Raw genomic sequence first — 23,687 nt, forward strand, 5'->3', positions numbered from 1 at the left:
TTTTTAACTATATTTATAACTATGCTTCCCATGTTCATAACGGCACCGTGTCAGCTGACGTCTTGATGTGTGGATGACTGACAGCATCTTTTGTTTTACAGGCGACCAGGTGCTGGAGTGGAACGGGAGGTTTTTACAAGGAGCCACATTTAAAGAAGTTTACAATATCATTCTAGAATCAAAGCCAGAACCCCAGGTGGAACTGGTGGTCTCAAGGCCCATAGGGTAAGACCTCACAACAGCAACTACACTTATTACTATTGAACCATCAAAACTACAGTCTATTCACATTCATACATTTGTAAAAAATATGTTTCTGGCAGAAGAGAGAGAAGATGTGAGAAAAGGAGAAAAGGGGGCTGAGTGTATTCGAATGTAATTTGTTTTGCTTGTTTATTTAACATATCTGCCTCCCAACCCTCCCTCCCAATATCCCTCCCCTCCATCAGTCCTCCAGTGTGATGACAGTGTCAGAGGCTCATATGGGACTAGCAGTGCGGCACAGTGAAATGAACGGTGGCTGCTGCCCCCCCCCCTCTCTCTCTCTGTGTCTCACTACCCACTCTCCCCCTCTCTCGCTCTCTCTCTCTGTGTCTCACTACCCACTCTCCCCCTCTCTCGCTCTCTCTCTCTGTGTCTCACTACCCACTCCCCCCTCTCTCTCATTCTCTCTCTCTCTCTCTCTCTCTCTCTCTCTCTCTCTCTCTCTCTCTCTCTCTCTCTCTCTCTCTCTCTCTCTCTCTCTGTGTCTTACTACCCACTCTCTCTCTCTCTCTCTCTCTCTCTCTCTCTCTCTCTCTCTCTCTCTCTCTCGCTCTCTGTGTGTCTCACTACCCACTCTCTCTCTCTCTCTCTCTCTCTCCTCTCTCTCTCTCTGTCTTACTTCTTCTCTCTCTCTCTCTCTCTCTCTCTCTCTCTCTCTCTCTCTCTCTCTCTCTCTCTCTCTGTGTGTCTCACTACCCACCCCCCCTCTCTCTCTCTCTCTCTCTCTCTCTCTCTCTCTCACTACCCACTCACCCCCCCTCTCTCTCTCTCTCTCTCTCTCTCTCTCTCTCTCTCTCTCTCTCTCTCTCTCTCTCTCTCTGTGTGTGTCTCACTACCCACTCTCCCCCCTCTCTCTCTCTCTCTCTCTCTATCTCTCTCTCTCTCTCTCTCTGTGTCTCACTACCCACTCTCCCCCCTCTCTCTCTCTCTCTGTGTCTCACTACCCACTCTCCCCTCTCTCTCTCTCTCTCTCTCTCTCTCTCTCTCTCTCTCTCTCTCTCTCTCTCTCTCTGTGTGTCTCACTACCCACTCTCCCCCTCTCTCGCTCTCTCTCTCTGTGTCTCACTACCCACTCTCCCCCTCTCTCGCTCTCTCTCTCTGTGTCTCACTACCCACTCTCTCTCTCCTCTCTCTCTCTCTCTCTCTCTCTCTCTCTCTCTCTCTCTCTCTCTCTCTCTCTCTCTCTCTCTCTCTCTCTCTCTCTCTCTCTCTCTCTCTCTCTCTCTGTGTGTGTCTCACTACCCTCTCTCTCTCTCTCTCTCTCTCTCTCTCTCTCTCTCTCTCTCTCTCTCTCTCTCTCTCTCTCTCTCTCTCTCTCTCTCTCTCTCTCTCTCTCTCTCTCTCTCTCTCTCTCTCTCTCTCTCTGTGTCTCACTACCCCTCTCCCTCTCTCTCTCTCTCTCTCTCTCTCTCTCTCTCTCTCTCTCTCTCTCTCTCTCTCTCTCTCTCTCTCTCTCTCTCTCTCTCTCTCTCTCTCTCTCTCTCTCTCTCTCTCTCTCTCTCTCTCTCTCTGTGTGTGTCTCACTACCCACTCTCCCCCCTCTCCTCCACAAACAGCGGGATGCCAATTGATTTTGAAAGTAGAGATACCCAGAGAAATCAGAAACCCCTTTGCTTTGTCAGTGTCTATATTTGTCCTGCTTTGTATTGCTGAGGGAGGGAGCTGCTGTACAGGAGAATTAAGACTAATGCTCTTCTTTGGACCATTAAAATACAGTGCATTCAGCATTAGCACCAATTTATCCCCTCTTCCTCCCTCATCCCCCCTTCCCCCTCTCTCCTTTCAGAGATATTCCTCGGATACCAGACAGCACACATGCACAACTGGAATCAAGTAAGTCTGGCTTTTCTTTCATTTCCCCATGATAACTAATTAGCCTGCGTTAATTAATCAACCTTGAAATATCAAGCTACGGTATTGTCAGGGAGAGGTGATGATATCTAATTTCTATCTCTCTACCCTACTTGCTTTCTTTCTCTCTCTCTCTCCTCCCCCTCCTCTTTCTCTCTCCCTCTTCCTCTCCTTGAAGTATGTTACCAAAATCACAGTGTTTCAGATTTGATCATGTGACCTCCTCCCTGTCTGTCCTGTCTCAGGTTCGAGTTCCTTTGAGTCTCAGAAGATGGATCGCCCCTCTATCTCTGTCACGTCTCCCATGAGCCCCGGGATGCTGCGGGACGCCCCCCAGTACCTGTCAGGACAGCTCTCAGTGAGTACCCTACTACAATACCCACAATACACCCTGGCTCTGTCTTGGCCTACATTACCTGCAGGAAAGGATCATACAGTGTAGATTCACATAGAGAATTGAGAACAGATGTTTTCTTTCTCTGCAGTATTCAGGGAGAGTAGCTGGAGCTCTGGAGAGTAGCTGGAGCTCTGGAGAGTAGCTGGAGCTCTGAGAGTTGTTCAGTTAGACCCATCCCAACCCAGCATAGGACCACAGATCATGTTGCCCTGAACCATGTTGCTTATTATCTGATGCCTAATATACTCTTGGGGGAAGTGAGTAAAAGGCTTAACTCTGAAACTCAGGAGGCTAGACGGAAATAGACTAATGCTAACCTCCAGCACTTATTTTAAATAACACTCAGGATATTTAGTTTCTTGGAGAAAAAAACAAAGAGTGTTATGAAATAGTCACAGCTTTTCAATCCCTTTCCTTATGATAACACATCCATTTTATATGTGATTTTAAATAGCTTGATTTATTTCCTGATATCTTTTTATTAAAAAATATACCAGTCAATATCAGTCAATATATAACAGTCTATCAAGTCCGTAGTGTATTTGTTTATCATAAGAGGTGAGAATGTTTGATAGTTGACTGTGTGTCTGTAAACACTGTACGCCTTTTACTGTAATGTTGCTCTCCAGTAAAACTGCTCCTAGAGCCAGAGAAGGAAGGTAGAGAAGGAGGGAAGAGAAGGAAGGTAGAGAAGGAGGGAAGAGAAGGAAGGTAGAGAAGGAGGGAAGAGAATGAATCTTTTGATGTCAGTGTTCTTTCTGCTTGTTGTTGTTTTCTTTGGTGAGGAGGGGGAGATCTAATCTGTGCTGCTGCTAGCGTCTCCGCCTGGCTCCTCTCCTCTCACGTCTGTATGTAACGGGAGCATGGCGGAGCAGAGTGAGAGCCAGGGAGAGAAGGAGCACAGAGAGAGGTAGCAGGCACACACAGGCCCTCCAGTATTCATAGGCCTACACCCAGGAGGCCCGTGCTGACAGTTATGACGCAAATAGAGCCCAGTCAGCCAATCATGCTGCAGTTGTGATCTCTGCAATCCCTACCTGTAGCACTCAGCCCCACACCACTCGGATCCAGAAGTTCTCTCTATTTCATCAATGAGCGGACCTTGAAACCAAAACAAGAGTATTTGAATCGTACTGTAGTTAATATACTGTAGTTATACTGTAATTAATATATTGTAGTTAATATACTGTAGTTATACTGTAATTAATATACTGTAGTTAATATACTATAGTTATACTGTAATTAATATACTGTAGTTAATATACTGTAGTTATACTGTAGTTAATATACTGTAATTAATATACTGTAGTTATACTGTAATTAATATACTGTAGTTATACTGTAATTAATATACTATAATTGATATACTGTAGTACATTACCTTGTTCGATCAAGTGCCAGCTGAACATTACGTTGGATGCAGTTAGAAATTGTAATGTTTTTTTATTATTATTTGTATTATTTTCAAACCTTGTTGAGGGAACAATTGGATTTCAATACGTCATTGTGACGCAGATGTTAAATGAAGAAAGGAAGGAAAGTTACAGCCCAGAGAGCACGGGAGGGAATGCTTAGTTAGAAGTCATCAATCATTTTCTGTGAAAACGGGAGCAGAGCAGCCTCTTCCTCTCTCTGAGGATTACAGTGTGGAGGTACAGGAACCCACAGATAAGGCTCCAAGACAATACAGCACATTAGTGAATAATGAGATGCAGATTGATGCTAATGAACGGTGGGGGAAAACACACACACCGCTAGATTGACTCTCCGTCCCCTCCTCCTCAAAATGTGTTTGTGTTATTGTGGCACTGGTTCGAGTCCAGTGAGTGTGTTTTGTTGGTTGTTTTGTGTTATTTTGTTGGTTTTATTGCATTTTTCTATGTTGTTGTTTCATTTTGCTTACCCAGAGCCAAAGCCTTAGTAGAAGAACAGCGCCTTTTGTCCCTAGGGTCCAGGTAAACACCTGTCTGACTCACAGACTGACTCTCTTTGGTCTTCGCTCGCCTTTTTCTGTTGCCTTTTTGCTTTCCTCCATCTTGGAAAATGCATACCAGGGAAATGGCGGCATCTTTCCCTTGCAGTGCGGTGCATTATGTCATTGTTATTATTATTATTCATTTATACCATATAACATGATCATACGGTTATGACAGGAGTCTCGACTCTTTGCATGACTAACTGATCTAAAGGAAATATTTCAGAGAGACACCCTTCCATTGCCAGATCCTGTAGCCTACACTCAACAGCAACCACAAGCTCAAACACATGGCCAGATCCTGTAGCCTACACTCAACAGCAACGACAAGCTCAAACACATGGCCAGATCCTGTAGCCTACACTCAACAGCAACGACAAGCTCAAACACATGGCCAGATCCTGTAGCCTACACTCAACAGCAACGACAAGCTCAAACACATGGCCAGATCCTGTAGCCTACACTCAACAGCAACGACAAGCTCAAACACATGGCCAGATCCTGTAGCCTACACTCAACAGCAACGACAAGCTCAAACACATGGCCAGATCCTGTAGCCTACACTCAACAGCAACGACAAGCTCAAACACATGGCCAGATCCTGTAGCCTACACTCAACAGCAACGACAAGCTCAAACACATGGCCAGATCCTGTAGCCTACACTCAACAGCAACGACAAGCTCAAACACATGGCCAGATCCTGTAGCCTACACTCAACAGCAACGACAAGCTCAAACACATGGCCAGATCCTGTAGCCTACACTCAACAGCAACGACAAGCTCAAACACATGGCCAGATCCTGTAGCCTACACTCAACAGCAACGACAAGCTCAAACATTATTTGTCACATGCGCAGAATACAACAAGTGTAGACCTTACTGTGAGATGTTTACTTACAAGCCCTTAACCAACAGTGCAGTTCAAGAAGGGATAAGAAAATATTTACCAAATAAACAAGTCAAAAATAATAAAAAGTAACACAATAACATAACAATAACGAGGTTATATACAAGGGTACCGAGTCAATGTGTGGGGGAACACGTCAGAGGTCATTTGTACATGTAGGTAGGGGTGAAGTGACTATGCATTTGAAGTGACTGGCCATTTGATCAATTGTTCAGCAGTGTTATGGCTTGGGGATAGAAGCTGTTAAGGAGCCTTTTGGTCCTAGACTTGGCGTCCTGGTACCGCTTGCGGTAGCAAAGAAAACAGTCTATGATTTGGGTGACTGGAGTCTCTGACAATTTCATGGGCTTTCCTCTGACACCGCCTATTATATAGGTCCTAGATTGCAGGAAGCTTGGCCCCAGTGATGTACTGGGCCGCACGCACTTCACTCTGTAGCACCTTAGGGTCAGATGCTGACCGGTCAGATGCTGAGCAGTTGCCATACCAGGCGGTGAGGCAAATGGTCAGGATGCTCTCGATGGTGCAGCTATTAGAACTTTTTGAGGATATGAGGGCCCATGCCATGTCTCCTGAGGGGGAAAAGGTTTTGTCGTGCCCTCTTCACGACTGTCTTGATGTGTTTGGACCATGATAGAGCGTTGGTGATGGAGTTTCAAGGATCTTGAAACTCTCGACCCGCTTCACTACAGCCCCGTTGGTGTTGATGTGGGCCTGTTCGGCCAACCTTTTCTTGTAGTACATGGTCAGCTCCTTTGTCTTGCCCACATTGAGGGAGAGGTTGTTGTCCTGGCACCACACTGCCAGTTGTCTGAACCCTCCCTATAGGCTGTCTCATCATTGTCGTGGACAGTCCTACCACTGTTGTGTCGTCTGAAAACTTGGATTCATGCTTGGCCACGCAGTCGTGAGTGAACAGGGAGTACAGGAGGGGACTAAGTACACCCCCCTAAGGGGCCCCAGTGTTGAGGATCAGAGTGGCAGACGTGTTGTTGCCTACCCTTACCACCTGGGATCGGCCCGTCAGGAAGTCCAGGATCCAGTTGCAGTGGGAGGTATTTAGTCCCAGGGTCCTTAGCTTAGTGATGAGCATCGTGGGCACTATGGTGTTGAACGCTGAGCTCTAGTTAATGAACAGCATTCTCACATAGGTGTTGCTTTTGTCCAGGTGAGAAATGGCAGTGTGAAGTGCGATTGAGATTGAGTCAACTGTGGATCTGTTGGGACGGTATGCGAATTGGAGTGGATCTAGGGTATCCTGGAGGATGCTGAGCCAAGACTTTCAAAGCACTTCATGGCGACCGACGTGAGTGCTACAGGGTGGTAATCATTTAGGCAGGTTACCTTCACTTCCTTGGGTACAGGGACTGGTCTGCTTGAAACATGTAGGTATTACAGGCTCAGTCAGAGAGAGGTTGAAAATGTCAGTGAAGTCACATGTCAGTTGGTCCGCGCATGCTTTGAGTACACGTCCTGGTAATCCATCTGGCCCTGTAGCTTTGAATGTTGACCTGTTTAAAGGTCTTGCTCACATCGGCTACCGAGAGCGTTATCACACAGTCATCCAGAGTAGCTGGTGCATTTAGCTCATCTGGTAGGCTCGCGTCACTGGGCAGCTCGTGTCTAGGTTTCCCTTTGTAGTCCGTAATAGTTTTGAATATGACATGCTGGTAAAAATGTGGAAAACTGATTTAATTTTGCCTGCATTAAAGTCCCCGGCCACTAGGCGCGCCACTTCTGGGTGAGCATTTTCTTGTTTGCTGGCCTTGTAGAGTTGGTTGAGTGTGGTCTTAGTGCCAGCATCGGTCTGTGGTGGTAAATAGACGGCTACAATTAATATAGATGAGAACTCTCTTGGTAGATAGTGTGGTCTACAACTTACCATAAGGTACTCTACCTCAGGTGAGCAATACCTCGAGACTTCTTTAATATTAGACATCGCTCAACAGCTGTTATTGACAAAACGACACACACCCCCACCCCTCTGTTCTGCCGGTGCATGGAAAATCCCGCCAGCTCTATATTATCCGTGTCGTCGTTCAGCCACGATTCTGTGAAACATAAGATATTACAGTTCTTAATGTCCCGTTGGTAGGATAATCGTAATCGTAGGTCATCAATTGTGAGGGCAGTGGGAGTTTACTTGCTCGCCTACGGATTCTCAAAAGGCAGCCCAATCTGCATCCTCTTCCTCCGTCTTCGCTCAAATAAAGGGGATCTGTTCCCGGGAGAGCTGTATATCTTTCTCGTAAGACTCGTTAAAGGAAAAAGCTTCTTCCAGTTCGTGGTGAGTATTCCCAGTTCTGATGTCCAGAAGATATTTTCGGTCATAAGAGACGGTAGCAGCAACATTATGTACGAAATACAGTGGCAAGAAAAAGTATGTGAACCCTTTGGAATTACCTGGATTTCTGCATAAATTAGTCATAAAATTTGATCTCATCTTCATCTTAGACGCAACAATAGACAAACACAGTGAGCTTAAACTAATAACACACAAATTATTGTATTTTTCTCGTCTATATTGAATACATAATTTAAACATTCACAGTGTAGGTTGGAAAAACTATGTGAACCCCAAGGCTAATGACTTTCCCAAAGGTTAATTGGAGTCAGGAGTCAGCTAACCTGGAGTCCAATCAATGAGACGAGATTGGAGATGTTGTTTAGAGCTGTCTTGCCCTATAAAAAACACAATTTGAGTTTACTATTCACAAGAAGCAGTTCCTGATGTGAACCATGCCTCGAACACAGAGATCTCAGAAGACCTAAGATTAAGAGTGGTTGACTTGCATAAAGCTGGAAAGGGTTACAAAATTATCTTTTAAAGCCTTGATGTTCATCAGTCCACAGTAAGACAAATTGTCTATAAATGGAGAAAGTTCAGCACTGTTGCTACTCTCCCTAGGAGTGGCCGCCCTGCAAAGATCACTGCAAGAGCACAGTTCAGAATGCTCAATGAGGTTAAGAAGGATCCTGGAGTATCAGCTAAAGACTTACAGAAATCTCTGGGACATGCTTACATCTCTGTTGACGAGTTTACAATACGTAAAACATTAAACAAGAATGGGGTTCATGGGAGGACACCACGGAAGAAGCCACTGCATGTCTGAAGTTTGCAAAAGAGCACCTGGATGTTCCACAGTGCTTCTGGCAAAATATTCTGTGGACAGATTAAACTTAAGTTGAGTTGTTTGGAAGGAACACACAACACTATGTGTGGAGAAAAAAAAGGCACAGCACACCAAGATCAAAACCTCATCCCAACTGTAAAGTATGGTGGGGGGAGCATCATGGTTTGGGGCTGCTTTGCTGCCTCAGGGCCTGGACAGCTTGCTGTCATCGATAGAAAAATGAATTCCCAAGTTTATCAAGACATCTGTCAGGATAATAAGGCTATCTGTCCACCAATTGAAGCACCACAGAAGTTGGGTGATACAACGACCCAATACAGAGAAGTAATGTCATGCTGGTGAATGAGGACCCAAAAGCGACTTGGCGAAAACAGAGTATTTAATCCAGAATAAACTTTACAAAACAAAAAGCATAATACTACACGTAAAGACGAGAACAGACTGGAGACTTGATCGAGAACTGCAGGTTGCCTCGGGAAGGCACTTGAACCTAGCAGACTCAGACACCTGCTCACCACGCAGCATCTGAGGGAAACACGACACGACAGGGCAAAACATAGACACAGCACGGTGAATTATAGATGAGGATCCGACAGGGCAGGTACGGGAAACAAGGAGAGAAATAGGGACTCTAATCAGGGAAAAGGATCGGGAACAGGTGTGGGAAGACTAAATGATGATTAGGGGAATAGGAACAGCTGGGAGCAGGAACGGAACGATAGAGAGAAGAGAGAGCGAGAGAGTGAGAGAGGGAGGGGAGAGAGAGGGATAGAAAGAGGGAAAGAACCTAATAAGACCAGCAGAGGGAAACGAATAGAATGGGAAGCACAGGGACAAGACATGATAATAAATGACAAAACATGACAGTACCCCCCACTCACCGAGCGCCTCCTGGCGCACTCGAGGAGGAATCCTGGCGGCAACGGAGGAAATCATCAATGAGTGAACGGTCCAGCACGTCCCGAGACGGAACCCAACTCCTCTCCTCAGGACCGTAACCCTCCCAATCCACTAAGTATTGGTGACCCCGTCCCCGAGAACGCATGTCCATGATCTTATGTACCTTGTAAATAGGTGCGCTCTCGACAAGGACGGGAGGGGGAGGGAAGACGAACGGGGGTGCGAAGAAAAGGCTTAACACAGGAGACATGGAAGACAGGATGGACGCGACGAAGATGTCGCGGAAGAAGCAGTCGCACAGCGACAGGATTGACGACCTGGGAGACACGGAACGGACCAATGAACCGCGGAGTCAACTTACGAGAAGCTGTCGTAAGAGGAAGGTTGCGAGTGGAAAGCCACACTCTCTGGCCGCAACAATACCTAGGACTCTTAATCCTGCGTTTATTGGCGGCTCTCACAGTCTGTGCCCTGTAGCGGCAAAGTGCAGACCTCACCCTCCTCCAGGTGCGCTCACAACGTTGGACAAACGCTTGAGCGGAGGGAACGCTGGACTCGGCAAGCTGGGAAGAGAATAGAGGAGGCTGGTAACCCAGACTACTCTGAAACGGAGATAACCCGGTAGCAGACGAAGGAAGCGAGTTGTGAGCGTATTCTGCCCAGGGAGCTGTTCTGCCCAAGACGCAGGGTTTCTGAAAGAAAGGCTGCGTAGTATGCGACCAATCGTCTGATTGGCCCTCTCTGCTTGACCGTTAGACTGGGGATGAAACCCGGAAGAGAGACTGACGGACGCACCAATCAAACGACAGAACTCCCTCCAAAACTGTGACGTGAATTGCGGGCCTCTGTCTGAAACGGCGTCTAACGGGAGGCCATGAATTCTGAACACATTCTCGATAATGATTTGTGCCGTCTCCTTAGCGGAAGGAAGTTTAGCGAGGGGAATGAAATGTGCCGCCTTAGAGAACCTATCGACAACCGTAAGAAGTCTTCCCCGCAGACAAAGGCAGACCGGTAATGAAGTCTAGGGCGATGTGAGACCATGGTCGAGAAGGAATGGGGAGCGGTCTGAGACGACCGGCAGGAGGAGAGTTACCCGACTTAGTCTGCGCGCAGTCCGAACAAGCAGCCACGAAACGGCGCGTGTCACGCTCCTGAGTCGGCCACCAAAATCGCTGGCGAATAGACGCAAGAGTGCCTCGAACACCGGGATGACCAGCTAACTTGGCAGAGTGAGCCCACTGAAGAACAGCCAGACGAGTGGAAACAGGAACGAAAAGGAGGTTACTAGGACAAGCGCGCGGCGACGCAGTGTGCGTGAGTGCTTGCTTAACCTGTCCTTCAATTCCCCAGACTGTCAACCCGACAACACGCCCATAAGGAAGAATCCCCTCGGGATCAGTAGAAGCCACAGAAGAACTAAACAGACGGGATAAGGCATCAGGCTTGGTGTTCTTGCTACCCGGACGGTAAGAAATCACAAACTCGAAACGAGCGAAAAACAACGCCCAACGAGCTTGACGGGCATTAAGTCGTTTGGCAGAACGGATGTACTCAAGGTTCTTATGGTCTGTCCAAACGACAAAAGGAACGGTCGCCCCCTCCAACCACTGTCGCCATTCGCCTAGGGCTAAGCGGATGGCGAGCAGTTCACGGTTACCCACATCATAGTTGCGCTCAGATGGCGACAGGCGATGAGAAAAATAAGCGCAAGGATGAACCTTATCGTCAGACTGGAAGCGCTGGGATAGAATGGCTCCCACGCCTACCTCTGAAGCGTCAACCTCGACAATGAATTGTCTAGTGACGTCAGGAGTAACGAGGATAGGAGCGGACGTAAAACGTTCTTTTAGAAGATCAAAAGCTCCCTGGGCGGAACCGGACCACTTAAAACACGTCTTGACAGAAGTAAGAGCTGTGAGAGGGGCAGCAACTTGACCGAAATTACGAATGAAACGCCGATAGAAATTAGCGAAACCTAAAAAGCGCTGCAACTCGACACGTGACCTTGGAACGGGCCAATCACTGACAGCTTGGACCTTAGCGGAATCCATCTGAATGCCTTCAGCGGAAATAACGGAACCGAGAAAAGTAACGGAGGAGACATGAAAAGAGCACTTCTCAGCCTTTACGTAGAGACAATTCTCTAAAAGGCGCTGTAGAACACGTCGAACGTGCTGAACATGAATCTCGAGTGACGGTGAAAAAATCAGGATATCGTCAAGATAGACAAAAACAAAGATGTTCAGCATGTCTCTCAGAACATCATTAACTAATGCCTGAAAAACAGCTGGCGCATTGGCGAGACCAAACGGCAGAACCCGGTACTCAAAATGCCCTAACGGAGTGTTAAACGCCGTTTTCCACTCGTCCCCCTCTCTGATGCGCACGAGATGGTAAGCGTTACGAAGGTCCAACTTAGTAAAGCACCTGGCTCCCTGCAGAATCTCGAAGGCTGATGACATAAGGGGAAGCGGATAACGATTCTTAACCGTTATGTCATTCAGCCCTCGATAATCCACGCAGGGGCGCAGAGTACCGTCCTTCTTCTTAACAAAAAAGAACCCCGCCCCGGCCGGAGAGGAAGAAGGCACTATGGTACCGGCGTCAAGAGACACAGATAAATAATCCTCGAGAGCCTTACGTTCGGGAGCCGACAGAGAGTATAGTCTACCCCGAGGAGGAGTGGTCCCCGGAAGGAGATCAATACAACAATCATACGACCGGTGAGGAGGAAGGGAGTTGGCTCGGGACCGACTGAAGACCGTGCGCAGATCATGATATTCCTCCGGCACTCCTGTCAAATCGCCAGGTTCCTCCTGAGAAGTGGGGACAGAAGAAATGGGAGGGATGGCAGACATTAAGCACTTCACATGACAAGATACGTTCCAGGATAGGATAGAATTACAAGACCAATTAATAGAAGGATTATGACATACTAGCCAGGGATGACCCAAAACAACAGGTGTGAAAGGTGAACGAAAAATCAAAAAAGAAATAGTCTCACTGTGGTTACCAGATACTGTGAGAGTTAAAGGTAGTGTCTCAAATCTGATACTGGGAAGATGACTACCATCTAAGGCAAACATGGGCGTAGGTTGTCTAACTGTCTGAAAGGAATGTTATGTTTCCGAACCCATGCTTCGTCCATGAAACAACCCTCAGCCCCAGAGTCAATCAAGGCACTGCATGTAGCACCCGAACCGGTCCAGCGTAGATGGACCGACATAGTAGTACAAGATCTAGATGAAGAGACCTGAGTAGTAGCGCTCACCAGTAGCCCTCCGCTTACTGATGGGCTCTGGCCTCTTACTGGACATGAATTAACAAAATGTCCATCAAATCCGCAATAGAGGCACAGGCGGTTGGTGATCCTCCGTTCCCTCTCCTTAGTCGAGATGCGAATCCCTCCCAGCTGCATGGGCTCAGTCTCAGAGCCAAAGGAGGGAGATGGTTGCGATGCGGAGCAGGGAAACACCGTTGATGCGAGCTCTCTTCCACGAGCCTGGTGACGAAGATCTACCCGTCGTTCTATGCGGATGGCGAGAGCAATCAAAGAGTCCACACTGGAAGGAACCTCCCGAGAGAGAATCTCATCTTTGACCACTGTGTGGAGTCCCTCCAGAAAACGAGCGAGCAGCGCCGGCTCGTTCCATTCACTAGAGGCAGCAAGAGTACGAAACTCTATAGAGTAATCCGTTATGGATCGATCACCTTGGCATAGGGAAGCCAGGACCCTAGAAGCCTCCCCACCAAAAACTGAACGGTCAAAAACCCGAATCATCTCCTCTTTAAAGTTCTGGTAATTGTTAGAACAATCAGCCCTTGCCTCCCAGATAGCTGTGCCCCACTCTCGGGCCCGGCCAGTAAGGAGTGAAATGACGTAAGCAACCCGAGCTCTCTCTCTAGAGTATGTGTTGGGTTGGAGAGAGAACACAATCTCACACTGGGTGAGAAAGGAGCGGCACTCAGTGGGCTGCCCGGAGTAGCAAGGTGGGTTATTAACCCTAGGTTCTGGAGGCTCGGCAGGCCAGGAAGTAACAGGTGGCACGAGACGAAGACTCTGGAACTGTCCAGAGAGGTCGGAAACCTGAGCGGCCAGGCTCTCCACGGCATGGCGAGCAGCAGACAATTCCTGCTCGTGTCTGCCGAGCATGGCTCCTTGGATCTCGACGGCAGTGTTACGAGCGTCTGTAGTCGCTGGGTCCATTCCTTGGTCGGATCCTTCTGTCATGCTGGTGAATGAGGACCCAAAAGCGACTTGGCGAAAACAGAGTATTTAATCCAGAATAAACTTTACAAAACAAAAAGCATAATACTACACGTAAAGACGAGAACAGACTGGAGACTTGATCGAGAACTGCAGGTTGCCTCGGGAAGGCACTTGAACCTAGCAGACTCAGACACCTGCTCACCACGCAGCATCTGAGGGAAACACGACACGACAGGGCAAAACATAGACACAGCACGGTGAATTATAGATGAGGATCCGACAGGGCAGGTACGGGAAACAAGGAGAGAAATAGGGACTCTAATCAGGGAAAAGGATCGGGAACAGGTGTGGGAAGACTAAATGATGATTAGGGGAATAGGAACAGCTGGGAGCAGGAACGGAACGATAGAGAGAAGAGAGAGCGAGAGAGTGAGAGAGGGAGGGGGAGAGAGAGGGATAGAAAGAGGGGAAGAACCTAATAAGACCAGCAGAGGGAAACGAATAGAATGGGAAGCACAGGGACAAGACATGATAATAAATGACAAAACATGACAAGTAAATTAACAGAATGGCTTCAACACAAGAAAATACGCCTTCTGGAGTGGCCCAGTCAGAGTCCCGACCTCAACCTGATTTAAAATGCTGTGGAATGACCTTGAGAGCCGTTCACACCAGACATCCTAAGAATATTGCTCAACTGAAATAGTTTTATAAAGAGGAATGGTCCAAAATTCCTCCTGACAGATGTGCAGGTCTGATCCGCAACTACAGAAAATGTTTGGTTGAGGTTATTGCTGCCAAAGGAGCGTCAACCGGTTATTAAATCCAAGGGTTCACATACTTTTCCCACCCTGCACTGTGAATGTTTACACAGTGTGTTCAATAAAGACATAAAAATGTATAATTGTTTGTGTGTTTAGTTTAAGCAGACTGTGTTTGTCTTTTGTTGTGACTTTAAAAAACAAAACAAATTGTATAACCAATTTATGCAGAAATCCAGATAATTCCAAAGGGTTCACATACTTTTTCTTGCCACTGTAAGTTAAAAAATAAGTTGCAAAAAAAATTAACAAAATAGCACAATTGGTTACAGGCATGTAAAACGTCAGCCAACCTCTTCAGCGCCATCTTAACATGTTAGCTGTCATGGGACTTTTGTACCTAGTCAGCTACAACAGTGCTCCACATTGGCAATTAAAGGAGGGTGTCTCCTTAAATGATTTAGTAAAACTATTACATTTTGTGGGACAAATAAATGAGCTTATTTGTTCTGTGGAAAATGAAACTAGACTGGACCCTCGTCCTCATTGGCTTGACTCCATAAGGTCCTGAATAGGTTGCCATAACAACAGCGGTCAACAACTGCTAATCATGAACACAACGTTTGGTAAATATTTCTGTTTACATTTTTGAATGGCTGTAAGTTTCATGTTGCAGTTAAAGGTGGGATAAGATAACTGTCCCTTATTTTAAAGCAGATTTAAAATCATGTTTTACAGTTTGAATACAGAATTCACTTGAACTAAACAGACAAGGTGTCTATCTTACTGTGGGACCTTTTTGAGGAGTTGTTTTACTCTAGCTAGCTTGTTACAGTTGGAGTGTGGAGTACTCATGTTATTTGGGAGATCATATTTATATATTTGTCCCATCATGTCCTTGTCAAGTATCAGCTTAGCTTAGAACAAAATATATATGTACAGTATACTGTATAGGAGTTTCTGGTATGATATGCAGTTGGTTTCCTCATTTAAAGGTCGTGTGAGGTGTTGGCTATACAACACCTATCTGTCAGATAAGGAGAGGGTGAGAATGGAAGTCTATAAATAGGTGTGTAGTGTACCCTTGGCTCAGCTCCTAGAGGTAGATCTATTAGCCTTCTGTAGAAGTGATGTTATGCTCTACTTAACCAGGCCACGCAATAATGTCAATGTAAATGATGTGGCCAACTGTACAGGAAATATAGGCCGTGTAATGGATTACATCAGGGGTATAATTTCAGTTTCAACTTTTCAAGGTGAATCTGTCGCTTAAGTGTTGTACCATCAGTCATATGGGCAGTGCTGTAGTATGGTCCGAATTGCACCTACGTCTTTTCCATAGGGGACTTCATTGTTGAGGAAGTCTTCCCAGTGCAAGCTGTTTGACCTGAAGGCCCCTACTGCCTATGTTGTTTGACAATATCAGATCTCCTGACTGATCTTGTATGTGTTATGTGCTTGCTGTTGCTTTGTATTGCTGCATGCATAAAGAAATAACTATGGAAGTCAATGCAATGATCAAGACTCCTCCCATCATTATCTACATAAGTATGGGCAAGAGCTTAGAAGGCTTGAGTTTCCTCTAGTATTTCATTTAATTTTCTTGGAACAAATATTTCGCAATATTTTTGAAAAATTGCGTTTTTTGAAACACAATTTTTCTGTAAATGTTCTTTCTTTCATTTTTTACTTCTAAGTGTTCTCTGTTATGTCCATACTTCACTCTGACAAGTGTGAAGTGTCTTTGGTAAGATGTAGGTTATGGTAAGATGTAGGTCATGCTACATACAGTACCTATCTGCTTTGTGCACACTATTAAGATCATTCATTGTTCAACCTTTGCTACTTTGTTGTTGTTGATATGATCATATCATCTCCTTATTTCTGTATCTCAACAAACATGTATATGCTTTTATTATCCCCCCCGCTAAGCATGTGACCTGCTAATGCCTAATATGTAAACCAGGGGTGGCCACCCCTTCTCCAGGAGAGGTACTGGGTGTGCAGGCTTTAACTCCAGCGCTGCTCTAATCTGACACAATCGAGTGATTTGACTAGTTAGCTGCTCACCATGCAGCAGCTTGATTTGCTGTATCAGGTGTGTTTGTTAGTTAATATAGAGCAGGGCTGGTGCCAAACCCTGTACACCCAGTAGCTCTCCAAGTGTAGGGTATCGAGGTCACCCTGATATAGAGCCCCCCCTCCCCACTGGCAGCCCAGTGACCATGTGACCTTGTTCTGTACCATCCATAGGTCAAACTGTGGTATGACAAAGTGGGCCATCAGCTAATAGTGACCATCCTGGGAGCCAAGGACCTGCCTTCTAGGGAAGATGGCCGCCCCAGGAACCCTTACGTCAAAATCTACTTCCTCCCTGACAGAAGGTAAGAGTAGAGACAGTAACTACGGGATGATCGAGCTAGCAGCATTTCACTTCATTCCATCTACAGCCATTGCTTAGTGGCTAGACCTATCCTCCAATATCCTAAAGTTGCCATTGGTTGAATCATACAGATTTGGGGCTCGCATGATAGTTTCACTGAATGTTGAATTTATGGTAAGAATGTCTTTGGTTTTATTTCCTTATCATTTTTTATTTCTGGTAATTGAATTTGGGGACATGTCACATTGCATTTAAACTGCTATCGTCGCAAAGATCATCATGTGATCACATTGACCTACACCTTCACTGCGCTCAGAGAACCCCTTCTCAGACACATGGAAGTAATGATAGAAAGTTGAACAGGGCTCCAACATGACGCTCCCTCTCCAGCTCATCCCATTGTCCTGTGCTGTGTTGACCTGTTCGGGAGTCTTTTCTACCATGGTTGTAAATAAAAACAGTTTGAATTATTGTTCCTCCAGCGACAAAAGCAAGAGGAGAACAAAAACGGTAAAGAAATCCTTAGAGCCCAAATGGAACCAGACCTTTATGTATTCTCCTGTGCACCGGCGGGAGTTCCGTGAGCGCATGTTGGAGATCACCCTGTGGGACCAGGCCAGGGTCAGGGAGGAGGAAAGCCAGTTCCTGGGAGAGGTAAGCCCATCCATCTCTTTTTTCCCCTCATAGTTTACTATTGTTTTCTGGACAGAGACAGTCAGAAGGTTGAAAGAAAGACAGGTACAGAGGGACACGGAGACAAGGGGCTGAGGATATATTTGTAACAAGAGTCGGCAGCACCACCACTTAACCAGACTCAGGCACTCATCCGTCTCTGATATAATACCAAACATACCCATCCAGTCAGGATTTGGACAGTAACTCTGATAGCTCAACTAATCCTACCAATAGGGTCAAGCTCTTGATAAAACCCTACATTCCATAGGAAGGATGACAGGCTACTGGGGGTTGATGTCATCGAACCATGATGTTTACTGTAACATCAGCACATACTCACATACTCTGTCCTCACTGCCAATAAGGTTGCAGAATTCTGGTAACTTTCCCAGAATTCCTAGGTCTTCCAGAATAAGCAGGAAATCCAGAATCTTCCAATCAGGATTGCTGGAAAACCTTATTTAAAAAATGATGTTGGGCCATGCCTGTGGAGGTCTTGATCTTCTCTGGAATCTGGAATGAGTCCAGTTAGCAGTGGCTAGTGTGTTGAGGACTGTGAGTGTTTGTGTGTGTGTGTGCATGCACGCATGCTTGTTTGTGTGTGTGTGTGTGTGTGTGTGTGTGTGTGTGTGTGTGTGTGTGTGTGTGTGTGTGTGTGTGTGTGTGTGTGTGTGTGTGTGTGTGTGTGTGTGTGTAGTGACGCTGGTGTGTTTCTCCTTTAGATACTGATAGAGCTGGAGACAGCCCTGCTGGATGATGAGCCTCACTGGTACAAGCTGCAGACCCACGACGTGTCCTCCATGCCCCTCCCCCGCGCCTCACCCAACCCCCAGCGCCGACAGCTCCACGGAGAGAGCCCCACGAGGAGGCTACCCATACAGAGTAGGTTACCTCTCTGCCCTAACATCCATGACCTGTATACTAGTCTATACTAAAACAGTGTAGGAAAGCTCCTGTCTGTTCGAACCCCAAACCTCAGGATAGGGAATGAGACATGAGTGTCGAACCAACCGTTCGTCTGATGATTTTGAAAAGCCAGTATGGCGGCTGGCAGGTGCCCTGTTACCGACTGTCTTTGCCTGTCTGCCAAAGCCTGAATGATTTATGAAGTATTTATTACTGTTAGTATGTTCATATTGTGTTTGTTTTCTTATCCCTCTCAACTCAACCTGATACTTACAGACAAGGGGCCGTATTCGTACAATTCAGGTAACGGCCCCCGTTTGTTGTTCCACGCTGCTCTCTCCACTGAGCTGTCTCTCCACTGAGCTCTCTCTCCACTGAGCTCTCTCTCCACTGAGCTCTCTCTCCACTGAGCTCTCTCTCCAATGAGCTCTCTCTCCACTGTGCTCTCTCTCCACTGAGCTCTCTCCTTCCACTGAGCTCTCTCTCCACTGAGCTCTCTCCACTGAGCTCTCTCTCCACTGAGCTCTCTCCTTCCACTGAGCTCTCTCTCCACTGAGCTCTCTCTCCACTGAGCTCTCTCTCCACTGAACTCAGTCTCCACTGAGCTCTCTCTCCACTGAGCTCTCTCTCCACTCAGTGTTGCTGTTCATACGAAGACTCTGTCTCTCCCCTCTGCTTCAGTCCTATTGTACTGCTCACATTTCAGTCCTATTGCTCACATTGCTGCTTTCCCTGACTATGTCCAGGACTGGGGCATTGGTCTAGAACAACTGGACAACACTGGTGACAGCTAGGCCACAGAGCCATGGTCTGACCAGGGGAAGAGGACAGACCCTGGAGTAAACTAACTTCTATCCTCCTCTTTTCTCCTTTCTCCATCTCTCCTCCAGGATCTCAGAGAATCAGCGACAGTGAGATCTCTGACTATGACTGTGAAGACGGTGTTGGGGTAGTGTCAGGTATGATACTTCTGAAAGAGTCACACATGAATAGTAATCACTATAATGCAAATGCAGCTAACTCATGGGTTAACAGTATATGAACATACAAGCTACAAGTATGTCATGGTACTGTACTGGATCATGTGATGTTTTAAAAGAAGGTAGCTAGCTAAGATACTGCAGCAGCTCTACAAGGAGCAGTGAGTTTCTTCTCCTTCCCTCTGCACTACTGTAGCTAGCTGCTCTCCTCGACACAGGCAGCAGTCGCCCACGCCTGTCTCAGCCTGCCGCTGCTGCACATTGAGAGGGAGAACTGTAGCAGGCCAGGCAGCACACAGGCAGCTGTGTGTGTGTGTGTGTCTGTGTGTGTGTGCGTGATAGATGAGGAGGAAACCCTCCCACCTCTGTAACATTCTCATCAGCCCCTCTCTCACATCACAGCCTCCTCCCACACTATGCCCATAATATCCCTTCACTCAGTGGGAATACCCCTCTCCTCTCTCTCTCTCTCTCTCTCTCTCTCTCTCTCTCTCTCTCTCTCTCTCTCTCTCTCTCTCTCTCTCTCTCTCTCTCTCTCTCTCTCTCTCTCTCTCCGTCTCACTACCCTCTCTCTCTCTCTCTCTCTCTCTCTCTCTCTCTCTCTCTCTCTCTCTCTCTCTCTCTCTCTCTCTCTCTCTCTCTCTCTCTCTCTCTCTCTCTCTCTCTCTCTCTCTCTCTCTCTCTCTCTCTCTCTCTCTCTCTCTCTGTCTCTTCACCCTCCCCTCTTTCCTCCACCCTTGTTTCCCAGAGATTTTTGCTAATCCCCTTTTCTCCTACCTTCTCCATATCAAACTACTGATATTATACTAAGGGAGAAGAGATGATAACTATTCACAGGAATAATAGATTGATTGTTTTTTTGAATTGGGATGTCACTGCTGTGGTTTTAACTAGGATAATGCAGTCATTCTTCTCTGCTGCCTCTGTCCTGTTAATTCGGATCTGAGCTTCTCTCCTCTATACGCAGTATATATGCTTAACACACAGTTTCTAGTCATGTGTGATGCGGCTTGTCAAGAGAACCAATGAATTACATTTGGGTTGTGCACGTAAAGCAAGCTGATTGCAGAGCTGGGTGCTTAGTTACCCACCTCAGTGTTGGGCTGCTGATAGTTGGACTGCAGATGTTAGATAGTGAAATGTAGTGATGTCAGGTGGAATTGGTTTAATGTTTCTCTGTTTCCACAATAGTAAATATGTTTGACATTGTGTTATGCAGGACTTGATTGTGAATCATTTTAACATAATATTCATGCACATAATACTGTATATCTTTCTTATCAGGATTCACTTCTATGTATAATTTGAAGGAATTCCGTTTTTTGCATGAAGGAATTCAGGTTTCACAATGCAGCAAACTCACTTTCAAACATATTTGGAAGAGAAAATGTAATGATTTGGTAGATAATTGAAATAAAGTATCAAACTAAAGTGGCTGTGAAGGTTAACTTTTCCTCTCATATTTCATAATGTCTTGTGTTTCCTTGCTAATCCTACCTTTGATTCACTGTTACGTTTAACTCATTTTAATGTGCTATACACTCTATTGAATGTTAATCAACGTTAATGGCACAAAGCATTGACCTTAACCATGCCTCCTGGCCATGGATGATTATTGAATAATGAACTCATTCAAGTTCCATGGACTAATCAGTCTAGCAGGGAAAAGTCATTATAATGTTTCTGATTTTTTTTTTAAAGAAGCTATTTTCATGTTTAATGCAAAAATGTTAACCGCAATGACTTGAATCACATGAACATTGAGTTGAGACCAAGCCCTCATTTATTTGAATATAGAGAGCCTCAGCATTTTGAAAATTTGAAAGCCACCAACCATTATGCCACTGTGTGCAACTTCGGAAAAGTTTGAAAGAATCCTCTGAAAATAAATGTTGCCATAAATGTTGTTATTTGCAGCAGTGTGTATGGTCAATAGGGAGGAAAGGTTGTAGCCTGGTACCAGATCAGTTTGTGCTGCCTTGCCAACTAGACAAGACAGTACACACCGATCTGGGGCCAGGTTTGAGAGGCTGCACTCAGAACGATGAGTCTGTCTCTGAATGACTTCTGACATCACCCTCTCTCTCTGTATCTCTGTTTCTCTCTCTCTGTATCTCTGTTTCTCTCTCTGTATCTCTGTTTCTCTCTCTGTTTCTCTGTTTCTCTCTCTGTATCTCTCTGTTTCTCTCTCTGTTTCTCTCTCTGTATCTCTGTTTCTCTCTCTGTATCTCTGTTTCTCTCTCTGTATCTCTGTTTCTCTCTCTGTATCTCTGTTTCTCTCTCTGTATCTCTCTGTTTCTTTCTGCATCTCTGTTTCTCTCTCTGTATCTCTGTTTCTGTATCTCTGTTTCTCTGTATCTCTGTATCTCTGTTTCTCTCTGTATCTCTGTTTCTCTCTCTGTATCTCTCTCTCTGTATCTCTGTATCTCTGTTTCTCTCTCTGTATCTCTGTTTCTCTCTCTGTATCTCTGTTTCTCTCTCTGTATTCTGTTTCTCTCTCTGTATCTCTGTTTTCTCTCTGTATCTCTGTTTCTCTCTCTGTATCTCTGTTTCTCTCTCTCTTCTCTCTGTTTCTCTCTCTGTATCTCTGTTTCTCTCTCTGTATCTCTGTTTCTCTCTCTGTATCTCTCTCTGTATCTCTGTTTCTCTCTCTGTATCTCTGTTTCTCTCTCTGTATCTCTGTTTCTCTCTCTGTATCTCTGTTTCTCTCTCTGTATCTCTGTTTTCTCTCTGTATCTCTGTTTCTCTCTGTATCTCTGTTTCTCTCTCTGTATCTCTGTTTTTCTCTGTATCTCTCTCTCTGTATCTCTGTTTCTCTCTCTGTATCTCTGTTTCTCTCTCTGTATCTCTGTTTTTCTCTCTCTGTTTCTCTCTCTGTATCTCTGTTTCTCTCTCTGTATCTCTGTTTCTCTCTCTCTGTTTCTCTCTCTGTATCTCTGTTTCTCTCTCTGTATCTCTGTTTCTCTCTCTGTATCTCTGTTTCTCTCTCTGTATCTCTGTTTCTCTCTCTGTATCTCTGTTTCTCTCTCTGTATCTCTGTTTTCTCTCTGTATCTCTGTTTCTCTCTGTATCTCTGTTTTTCTCTCTCTGTATCTCTGTTTCTCTCTCTGTATCTCTGTTTCTCTCTCTGTATCTCTGTTTCTCTCTCTGTATCTCTGTTTTCTCTCTGTATCTCTGTTTCTCTCTCTGTATCTCTGTTTCTCTCTCTGTATCTCTGTTTCTCTCTCTGTATCTCTGTTTCTCTCTCTGTATCTCTGTTCTCTCTCTCTGTATCTCTGTTTCTCTCTCTGTATCTCTGTTTCTCTCTCTGTATCTCTGTTTCTCTCTCTGTATCTCTGTTTCTCTCTCTGTATCTCTGTTCTCTTTCTCTCTCTGTATCTCTTTTCTCTCTGTATCTCTGTTTCTCTCTCTGTATCTCTGTTTCTCTCTCTGTATCTCTGTTTCTCTCTGTATCTTTCTCTCTCTGTATCTCTGTTTCTCTCTCTGTATCTCTGTTTCTCTCTCTGCTGTATCTCTGTATCTCTGTTTCTCTCTGTATCTCTGTTTCTCTCTCTGTATCTCTGTTTCTCTCTCTGTATCTCTCTCTCTCTCTGTATCTCTGTTTCTCTCTCTGTATCTCTGTTTTCTCTCTGTATCTCTGTTTCTCTCTCTGTATCTCTGTTTTCTCTCTGTATCTCTGTTTCTCTCTGTATCTCTGTTTCTCTCTGTATCTCTGTTTTCTTTCTGTATCTCTGTTTCTCTCTCTGTATCTCTGTTTCTCTCTGTATCTCTGTTCTCTCTGTTTCTCTCTGTTTCTATCTCTGTTTCTCTCTCTGTATCTCTGTTTTCTCTCTGTATCTCTGTTTTCTCTGTATTCTGTTTCTCTCTGTATCTCTGTTTCTCTCTCTGTATCTCTGTTTTCTCTCTGTATCTCTGTTTCTCTCTCTGTATCTCTCTCTGTATCTCTGTTTCTCTCTGTATTTCTGTTTCTCTCTGTATCTCTGTTTCTCTCTGTATCTCTGTTTCTCTCTCTGTATCTCTGTTTCTCTCTCTGTATCTCTGTTTCTCTCTCTGTATCTCTGTTTCTCTCTCTGTATCTCTGTTTCTCTCTCTGTATCTCTGTTTCTCTCTCTGTATCTCTGTTTCTCTCTCTGTATCTCTGTTTTCTCTCTGTATCTCTGTATCTCTGTTTTTCTCTGTATCTCTGTTTCTCTCTCTGTATCTCTGTTTCTCTCTCTGTATCTCTGTCTGTATCTCTGTTTCTCTCTCTGTATCTCTGTTTCTGTTTCTCTCTCTGTATCTCTGTTTCTCTCTCTGTATCTCTGTTTCTCTCTCTGTATCTCTGTTTCTCTCTCTCTGTT

General features: G+C 45.5%; 1 protein-coding gene across 13 annotated transcripts in view; it reads left to right on the forward strand.

Annotated features, from left to right (window-relative positions):
* The window catches only part of rims2a (regulating synaptic membrane exocytosis 2a), a 265,865-nt gene that overhangs the window by 158,437 nt on the left and 83,741 nt on the right, over nucleotides 1–23,687 (forward strand). For 5 of the 13 annotated variants that reach the window (XM_046302559.1, XM_046302569.1, XM_046302562.1 and 2 more), the window contains exons 6-12: nucleotides 102–225; nucleotides 2,051–2,097; nucleotides 2,361–2,473; nucleotides 16,657–16,787; nucleotides 17,269–17,440; nucleotides 18,184–18,343; nucleotides 19,258–19,326. In XM_046302559.1, the coding sequence (XP_046158515.1) occupies nucleotides 102–225; nucleotides 2,051–2,097; nucleotides 2,361–2,473; nucleotides 16,657–16,787; nucleotides 17,269–17,440; nucleotides 18,184–18,343; nucleotides 19,258–19,326 (816 nt within the window). Of the gene's footprint in view, nucleotides 1–101; nucleotides 226–2,050; nucleotides 2,098–2,360; nucleotides 2,474–4,419; nucleotides 4,468–16,656; nucleotides 16,788–17,247; nucleotides 17,441–18,183; nucleotides 18,344–18,643; nucleotides 18,671–19,257; nucleotides 19,327–23,687 lie in introns of all 13 variants that reach the window. The other 8 variants (XM_046302556.1, XM_046302557.1, XM_046302558.1 and 5 more) reach the window with 3 other exon arrangements.

This window comes from Oncorhynchus gorbuscha, linkage group LG15 (assembly GCF_021184085.1).
Source record: "Oncorhynchus gorbuscha isolate QuinsamMale2020 ecotype Even-year linkage group LG15, OgorEven_v1.0, whole genome shotgun sequence".
Taxonomy (NCBI): Eukaryota; Metazoa; Chordata; class Actinopteri; order Salmoniformes; family Salmonidae; genus Oncorhynchus; species Oncorhynchus gorbuscha.